The 8,342-nt window shown below is 42.9% G+C and overlaps 3 protein-coding genes across 4 annotated transcripts; 2 read left to right on the plus strand and 1 right to left on the minus strand.

Annotated features, from left to right (window-relative positions):
• Positions 1-1,223: 1,223 nt before the first annotated feature.
• LOC133161255 (transcription factor HES-7.1-like) lies at positions 1,224-2,750 on the plus strand. 2 transcript variants are annotated; one of them, XR_009716035.1, is made up of 4 exons: positions 1,224-1,303; positions 1,439-1,540; positions 1,968-2,576; positions 2,652-2,750. XR_009716035.1 is itself a non-coding variant. In XM_061289612.1 (3 exons), exons 1-3 carry the CDS (start codon positions 1,259-1,261, stop codon positions 2,391-2,393), a joined length of 573 nt encoding a protein of 190 aa, XP_061145596.1. In that variant the 5' UTR covers positions 1,224-1,258; the 3' UTR covers positions 2,394-2,744. The 2 variants fall into 2 exon arrangements, 1 of the variants encoding a protein (XP_061145596.1); XM_061289612.1 differs by having other exon boundaries at positions 1,968-2,744.
• A 2,424-nt stretch (positions 2,751-5,174) lies between these two features.
• Positions 5,175-6,394, plus strand: LOC133161350 (transcription factor HES-7.1-A-like). The gene is made up of 3 exons (XM_061289773.1): positions 5,175-5,231; positions 5,320-5,406; positions 5,919-6,394. The coding sequence occupies exons 1-3, from the start codon at positions 5,187-5,189 to the stop codon at positions 6,240-6,242; spliced, it is 456 nt and encodes a 151-aa protein (XP_061145757.1). The 5' UTR covers positions 5,175-5,186; the 3' UTR covers positions 6,243-6,394.
• A 270-nt stretch (positions 6,395-6,664) lies between these two features.
• Positions 6,665-8,220, minus strand: rpp25l (ribonuclease P/MRP 25 subunit-like). Its single transcript, XM_061289772.1, has 2 exons — positions 8,095-8,220; positions 6,665-7,521 (listed from the first exon to the last, which is right to left on the minus strand). Exon 2 carries the CDS (start codon positions 7,519-7,521, stop codon positions 6,910-6,912), a length of 612 nt encoding a protein of 203 aa, XP_061145756.1. The 5' UTR covers positions 8,095-8,220; the 3' UTR covers positions 6,665-6,909.
• Between the last annotated feature and the right edge of the window lie 122 nt (positions 8,221-8,342).

The raw sequence follows: 8,342 nt of genomic DNA on the forward strand, positions 1-8,342 counted from the left end.
TTAAGCGACGGTTTTGCTGAAAAAGCACAGTTGGTCGCCTGCGTCCAATTACTTTCTAAATTAAAGGGCGCCACCTTCTGCTCGTTTGATGTATAGCAGCCAAATGCCCCCCATTTAAAACTTCCGTTACCAAATGTTTAAAATAACGAAATAAAATCTCGAACACCTCGAAATATTATCTACATGCATATTTATTTATTTATTTATTTATTTATTTATTTATTTATTTATTTATTTATTTATTTATTTATTTATAAATTTAAAACTTCCGTTACCAAATGTTTAAAATAACGAAATAAAATCTAAAACACCTCGAAATTTTATGTACATGCATATTTATCTATTTATCTATTTATTTATTTATTTATTTATTAATTTATAGACTGAACTGCCCAACTTTTTTTTTTAAACTCCCATTAAAGCGATGTATTATAAAACAACGTTATGTTACTCCATCAACATCCACCGACATTATTTCTTTTCATGGAGCACTACTCCTCAATAAATGATTGCCTTCTCGTGAAAAATATCCCGACGCCCCGTGCACGTCATTTGGATTCAAGTGTGAACCAGTCACACCTCCCCACGGCGAAACACGTCTGCTGCTCACTCTCCCACTGTCACACCTTTGGGGGTCTTTGACACGGTGGCGTCGCTCTCCCACCGCCGCACTTCCACTTCAAAAGGATTCACATGCACGCGTGGAAAATTTGGCGCGCCAGCACGCGGCACACATGCAGATGGCACGCGTGGATTTTACAAGTGTGAATGCAAACGTGTTCATGTTCATTTGGCCCGCACGCGCACGGCAACGGACATGCAAAATCAGATCGTTGCGGTACGCTTGTTAGTTATTATTCGTTTGTGAAATAATTAATATAAGGCTTCACACAGTAGAAAATATCCTAATCTTATTTTACTTGTTTTGAATTATGCATTGAGAGACGTTTCGGCTGCTTTGCGACAAGAAAATCTAAATTTATTTTGGATACTGGAGGTTTTTTTTTAACTATTAAGCGGATTTATTGCACTAACTTGTGCGGAATTATTAGAGGGAGTTCAATTAATCTAGTATAAAAATAAAAAATAAAGTCTGAGGCAGCATGACAGAAAAAAAATGGATTTGTCAAGGTGGCATATGATTGGCTGTTGGGAAATGGGCGGGGCTTGAGGGACAGAGTATAAAACAAGCAACTAGGCTTCGTTGCATCCTTTTTCTGACACCAGAAGACTCCTAAAGTTAGAAGAAGATTGAATCATGAAGCTCATGCAGGAAGCAGAGGATGCTATCCGCGAAAGAAAGGTAAAGAAGCACTTGAAATAGCTTACAGGATTTTTCATACACAATATTTGAACGAGGATATTCGTTTTGAAAAGTGTAGTATAGCATGTATATGAAAGATTTACTTTTTTTTTATTGTATACTCTCCCTCTGCAGCTTCTAAAAGCCCAAGTGGAGAAGCGTCGACGTGAGAGAATGAACCACAGTCTGGAGCGTTTGAGGAGCATATTGATGCAGGAGCCGCAACAAGCGGAGCAGGTAAAAAGGCAACAGAAGAACTCCATATTGAGGGGAGCACGGTGACCTAAGTGGTTAGCACGTCTACCTCACTGTTCTGGGTTCAAATCTCGTTTCAGGCCTTCCTTCCTTCCTGTGTGGAGTTTGCATGTTCTCCGTGCTCTTTCATGGCTCAAAAACATGCACGTTAGCGTCATTCGTCAAAAAAAAACGGCAGCGGGTGACCTAGTGATTGGCGCATCTGCCTCACAGTCGCAAGGTTCTGGGTTCAAATCTCACATGGGTCACACTTTCATGACTTTAAATGATGTAGAAGTGTAAATGTGATTTTTTTTCCCTTTTTTTTTTCCCCCAAAAGCAACTGCTGGAGTTTCCACTATAGTGAGGACAATATGTATGCCTGCTCATAAATTAACAGTAATAAAAGAACAGACGTGTGTTGCTCCAGGGTGCAGCCCAGCGTCGCGTGGAGAAGACGGAGATTTTGGAGCACACGGTCCTGTTCCTCCACAACAACAGCAGCAGCAGCAGCAGCAGCAAAGCAAGTGTTGGCCCACAACCGCAGCAATGCTCCTTTCAAGAAGGCTTCCACAGCTGCCTGCAAAAAGCCGCCCACTTCCTGGGGCCCGAGGGCAAAGGCCTGTGGCTGACCCTGGATGCCTCCTTCATCCAACGCTCCTCTTCCACTTCATCCTCCTCTACTTCCTCCATCCTCCACCTGCTGAGACACAGGCGAGCGGCGGCGCTGGCGGCGCCGGCGGCTCAGCCCTCCAGAACCCCCGCTCAGGGGCAAAAGTGGCCGGGGACATGCATGGAGAGCCCTCCGGCCGAGGGGCCCTCTTTGGGCCAGAGCGTGTGGAGGCCCTGGCCCTAAAGGATGACTCCCCACCCCCAAACCCCCCTCTCCCCCATGTATACATTATCTGTCAAGTTGATGATGTAAATAGTTTGAAGACGTCATTCGTACGCTGCTGTGTATATATGTGAACCCACTATAGATGTGTATATAGTGCTGCTTGGGATGGATGCTGGCGCCCGAAATGTGTCCGCTTCAGAGGTGAGTCGTCACACACGCGCGTAAGCGTAGCAACCCGGGCGTGGATCATAATCATGTGTCCTATCTCGTTTGCAGCTGCTTTAAAGTACGAGGGGCCCCACCCTCACGTCCACGAGTCACAAACAACCTCTGCGGTCCATCCTAATGATAATATATAACTTGTATATTTTGCACACTAACTTATTCTCCATGTCTCCCTATGGTGAGCCTCTATTGTTTCTTTTTTTTTTTTGTCAAATAAACACATTTCATTCAGATCAATAGCATGTGTGCTTTCTTTTAACCAGGATGAATATACAGTATAAAACATGTTGTATTTCATATTGTGCCATATTAAAAAACTGGACCATGTAAAATCTTTTTATTTATTTACCAGTAACGTGATCAATAAACTGTACGACTAATAAAATCTTAACATTTTCAAGAAGAACATTAAAAACATAAACGGGATAATGTTTCAAATGAACCAGTCAAACTTATGTTAAATATGAGTCACCGCCTCTGAGGTCCGCGGCAATATTTACTATTTTAAGAAATTCAAAAATTTGACGTGAGACGAGCTTTGAATTCCGCACCCAAAATTTAATTTGAAAAAAAAAAGGTCATAGCTGTGAAAACTAACTCAAAACAATAAAAAAAACTGTTCCTCGGTTTAATTATAATGTTACAAGATTTTTTCTGGATGTGATTAGGCTACATCGTTAAACTAGTCGGGGGGGGGGGGGGCGGACTTTTGCAACTTCACACACACTTCACCCACAGATGCAAATGTCGAGTGCGTGTTCTAACGCGTCTTCTGTGGAAAGAAGCAGACAATTGAAGTGTGTCCCGTGGGAACGCCACTCGGCGGCCCTTCTCATTCCTGTCGTGCAGGAAGCCATAAATGAAGTGTTACTTATTTCCATCAAGTGTTAGTTAGCCTATTTGCTGTTTTCCAAATACTAAAGCGACATTTGAAGGTTTTTTTATGCCGAAATTAATACATAGAAGATCATTAAAACAGGAAATTGGGAGTGGAATCATCGAATGGTCCCAGAATTAATTTAATTGTGAATTATTATGCCGTGGAATAAATATTCGTATATTCAGTATAATTCCACAATTACATGTTCTTAAATAGCTCAAATGCTAATACATTTTCACGGATCATTAGCTCAACATGCGCAAATAAATAAATAAATAAAAAATGCTGCAAAAGCTTTTTAGCACCGCTTCAAACATTATTAGTGAGACTAATACTTTTCATTATTCACTAACATATATTCATAGATATTTTTTGAAATTTAAAAGCAAAAAGACCTGAGCGCGGGGTGCTTAAGCCTATTGGAATATTAAAGGTGGGCTAGAATTTGTGTGACAATATATGCAAACAAGGCCGATGTGGAGACAAATGTTGAATTGTGGGTGTGACGATGGGAGAACGGAAAGCAGTCGCTTCTCATCGTGCAAGAGGTGCGAGTGAACAAAGTGCGGGAATGGCTTCAGTCACACGTTCATTCATTCACACTTGAATTGCAAAGACGCGCACGCGCCGCTCCACGCAGGCATGCTCGCACGCGACGGCAATGACGTTTATTCGGAGAAAGGTTACAAATTCAGGACAAACAATGCGCGCGTGTTCATAGGAAGGGGGGGGGAAAAACGGGGCTAAATGTGGTCAACATTTTCGACAAATATATTCTGATGCATTTGCAATAAATGCGCATAGCCAAAATAAATCATTTATGGTGACATTGTTTCATAATACTTATTACATCTTTGCATAAAGTCTTGTTTGCTTGTTTAAAGTCTTGCACAATTATGTCAAATGCGCGTAAATCACTATTACGCACGTTTTACGCACAGGTTTCGGTTGTGATTTTTCTTTTTCATGAAAAACAACATTGTGTGTGAATATATGCATGTGTTTGGTAAACACCTTTGGTTTCAATTCACATGCGCAAAAGACAACCGTGACGTTTTCTAGTTTGATTTTGTGAGCAAAAACATACGCACAGGTTTTTTTTTTTTTTTTTTTTTGCTGGCTTCCTCTTGGAGGTGTTTTTTGTCACACACACACGCAAGCTTTACGTTGTATAATCCGGATGCCTTGACGCCGAAAAGACCCCCCCCCCCGTCCCATTCTTTTTTTTTCCTTCACAGATGTTAATGCAACACGAGCTGGTCTCACCTCTGAGGGGGCGCGTGTCGCTTGGGTGGGGGTGGGCTGGCTTTGATGGGGGTTACGTCCACGTGCCCGTGGATTAGTGGAGGGTCCTGTTGGCACATGCAACAAATCGTGTTTGACATGAATAAATAAGACAAATATTAGAAGGAGTTCAGTATAGACCTGCGCCGAGTCCGAATACGGATCACCATTGTGCAATCATTTTTTTCACAAAGACTAAAGAACATATTGGGAAATAATTTACTGCATTTTAAAATATAAGGGAAATAGTTTAACATTTGCACCTAAAAAAAAGTACTGTTTGTAGATGAATATGACGCACAATTCGATGATTTGAAAGAAGAGTGTGGAGAGAAAGTGGGTGGAGCCTGTGGTGACTTTTTATAGAGGTATAGTGGAGCACGTGGAGCACATTCAACTTGCACTCTTGTTGGATTCCAGTCATGATGATGTCTCAGCATCGCGAGCATGCAAACACAGACAAGAAGGTACGTGGACTTTTGCTAATTATTAGCGCGCACAACATAATAATAATAATAATAATAATAATATGTTGATGCTGTTTGTCTTCCACAGAGCTTAAAACCTCTGGTGGAAAGACGACGACGAGAAAGAATAAACAGAAGCTTGGAGAACCTCAAAACTCTTTTGCTTACACCACAAGTAAATATAACGTTTATGTGAGACTTTTGTACTAACTAAAGTTAACATGTACTTGAAAGGTACGTTCATCCTTGAAGGTTAGTTTTCAACAAATATATGATGATGAGCACTAGGGTTCAAAGTTTGGGCTTTTTTTTTTTTAAACAGCTCATCTTTGTTTGATTTTTCAGCCCTCTTTTTAAACGTTCTGACATTTTTATTTGCTTTAACAGTTGTTAAAAAAAACGGTGGTACGCGGGCGCCCTCTAGTGGTACGCAGAAGACGCAATTACATTTAGTCTTGATACAAAAATAGCTTCAAACTTTCTTTTCATCAAGTAGACTACATAAGTACAATTCAGTTGTATTAATACATTTCTATGAAATATTTGATAAATATCGATCATTGCGGTGGTGATTAGTCAAGTATTTTTTTTTTCAGCGTTGAACCTACTTCAAAAAGTGTGTTTAAAAGCGCGCGTGTGTATATCTAAAACGGTGTGTGTGCGCTGCTGCCTGCTTCTGTTCCACAGTTAGCCGGTGGTGGGCGCAGGATGGAGAAAGCAGAGATCCTGGAGCACACCGTCTACTTCCTGCAGCAACATGTCAACAAAGGAAACATGAAGCAGGTGCTTCACTCTTACCAACATGGCTTCTCCTCCTGCCTGCAGAGGGCCGCCCACTTTCTGCATTCTGACGGCAAAGCGATGGCTGACGAAGCCTCAGCTTCCTCCTCTTCTTCGTGGCCCTCCTGCTCCCCTCCGACTATCGGGGGTCCCTCCAAGGCCATCCTTTCCAACACCGCGCCTCAAAAGAGGCCTAGCATGGCGGGGAGCTTGTGGAGACCCTGGTCCTGATCTACAACATGAGGGGACAATGTCAAGGCAATAGAATGTACAACTCACATGTATATATAAATGTCATTTTTTTTCAGAAGACCAAAATCCACTGTGACGATGTTGATACAACGCACGTTTGCACCTTTAATTTATTTAAATGTCGTGTGTGAATAAAGAAAATGGGAAAACATTCATATCAGTTGTCACGTTGGTCATTTTCGTCCATTTTGTATATCGCTTCTCCTCACCAGGGTGGCAAGAGGATGCCACTAAAACTTTTGTCTACCACTAGAGGGAGCCCGCCAACCAAAAGTGGCACTCACCTCTGGGTTCCATTACTCGAGCTAAAAGGAAAATAAGGGATTTGGCCGTGCATCTTCTTTTCAACTCGTTGGATGGAACGCTTTAATGCTTCCTCTGGTCGACACATGACATCAAGCCTATTTTAGCATCTTTAATTTGGGGGGCGCTGGAGTGTCCAATGCTCACCAGAATCAGATGTTTGGCTTCATACACAAACCAAAAAAAAAAAACAATAACAAGCCGCAGTTCATCATTTATAAAACTAAGCGAAATAGTTGTAAATCAAAACACCGGCGCAGCTCCAAAATGCTTCGACTTAACTTCCTATGAAAATTTTCCACCCCTTTGCAATCTTATCCCAAACAACCCTCGCTGCTTTTTATCATCTGGGTCCTTTCAAGTCTCGAGGACTTCCTGCGTAGCGTCCTCCGCCTCTTCCTCTGCCGTCCCCGCTTCGGCCTCCGCCCCGCTTCCTCTTGTATGCTCCCGCCTCCTCCTTCTCATCACGAGTCCAAAGGTTGTCGCAGCGTCCAGGCGCCTGGTACCCAGGCAGGTTGTGGTCCAGTGGGTCCTTAGAGAGGAGAATCCAGATGACGGGCAGCTTCCTGCTGACGGTGATGCTGTCCAGCCCGACGGCCGCCTCCAGGGGCTCCCACACATCGGTCAGCGTGGTGCTGGCCAGCGAGGTCAACTGATGCAGGCCCCGGACACGTCGCTTCACCACCTCGGCGCACGTGATCGCTTTTGACACGCCCTTGCCGCTCGCCGTGAATACCAGCTGGCGGCAGAGGGGGCGGCCAGGCGGAGCCTCATCGACCTCGCCTTCACCGTCTTTTTCGGCCTGGGGTTTGCTCTCTACGCGGCTCAGGGCGTAGCGGAGCAGGTTGCGGATCTTGCTGCCTTCTTTGACGCGCACCTCCGGCGTATCGGCGACAAGGCTGAACGGACACACGGACGGCTGCTCCGTACTGTGAACCTTACTGTAGTTCTCCATCTGTAAACACAACATTTTGGAGTTAGTCGTTTTTTGCCACTAAATACTTGTTCTTCTTTTACATCACAAAGACTTTCTAGTAACATACTAGCAAGCGTAATCAAGTGTAATACGATCAAACAAGCTTTCTGCTATTGTTAAACGATACCACCATTATGGTACTATATTATGGTTATAAGAGGTTTCAAAGTTACATAAAGTAACATCGTTGTGGAGTTTTTGATTGTTGTCACGGGACCAACTCACCTAAGGTTACATTTTTAAAAAATAATTTGGTGCACTGTTGACAAGTTGTTGCTAACAGGTTTATTTAGTGACTCCAAAGCTACATTGTGCCTTCATTACCTCGCGTTGCAAACGTAGACAAATTTATTTAAAGAAATTATTAGATAATCCGATTATCCGACAGATAAAAAATAAAATATTAATTTACAGACGAGGCTAGGCTAGCGTTAGCACAGGCATGGCATCAACTAATCCCCCTCGACACGTTCGCCAAAGTAACATCATACCCACGTTAGCGACCAAGATCAATTTTGCGTGATCGTGGGGAACGTTGAAATATCAACTCACTTGGAATCTTAATTTGATTTTCCTTCTTCTCGCTCCTTTTCTTCACATGTTCAGTGTTACTTTTCACGCTGCCGTAAAGCAAAGAGCAGTGTCGCAAAACGCCGGAGCGTTAAGGGGGGCGTGGCTTTGTGCGTGCGTGCGTGCGTGCGATTGATGAATGAATGAATAAATAATGCTGATAAAAGGGCGCAAGGAGCGGCTGGTACGCGTTTCGACGATTTTTGTTGACAATTTGAAAACGTCAACTT

The sequence above is a fragment of the Syngnathus typhle genome, linkage group LG10 (genome assembly GCF_033458585.1).
Source record: "Syngnathus typhle isolate RoL2023-S1 ecotype Sweden linkage group LG10, RoL_Styp_1.0, whole genome shotgun sequence".
Taxonomy (NCBI): Eukaryota; Metazoa; Chordata; class Actinopteri; order Syngnathiformes; family Syngnathidae; genus Syngnathus; species Syngnathus typhle.

What these genes read in the sequence shown, in the direction of transcription:
- LOC133161255 (XM_061289612.1), top strand. Translation starts at nt 1,259, where the DNA reads ATGAAGCTCATGCAGGAAGCAGAGGATGCTATCCGCGAAAGAAAG. An exon ending in ATGCTATCCGCGAAAGAAAG is followed by an intron (nt 1,304 to 1,438) that starts GTAAAGAAGCAC and finishes CTCCCTCTGCAG; the next exon opens with CTTCTAAAAGCCCAAGTGGA. An exon ending in AGCCGCAACAAGCGGAGCAG is followed by an intron (nt 1,541 to 1,967) that starts GTAAAAAGGCAA and finishes GTGTTGCTCCAG; the next exon opens with GGTGCAGCCCAGCGTCGCGT.
- LOC133161350 (XM_061289773.1), top strand. Translation starts at nt 5,187, where the DNA reads ATGATGATGTCTCAGCATCGCGAGCATGCAAACACAGACAAGAAG. An exon ending in ATGCAAACACAGACAAGAAG is followed by an intron (nt 5,232 to 5,319) that starts GTACGTGGACTT and finishes TGTCTTCCACAG; the next exon opens with AGCTTAAAACCTCTGGTGGA. An exon ending in CTCTTTTGCTTACACCACAA is followed by an intron (nt 5,407 to 5,918) that starts GTAAATATAACG and finishes TCTGTTCCACAG; the next exon opens with TTAGCCGGTGGTGGGCGCAG.
- rpp25l (XM_061289772.1), bottom strand. Translation starts at nt 7,521, where the DNA reads ATGGAGAACTACAGTAAGGTTCACAGTACGGAGCAGCCGTCCGTGTGT.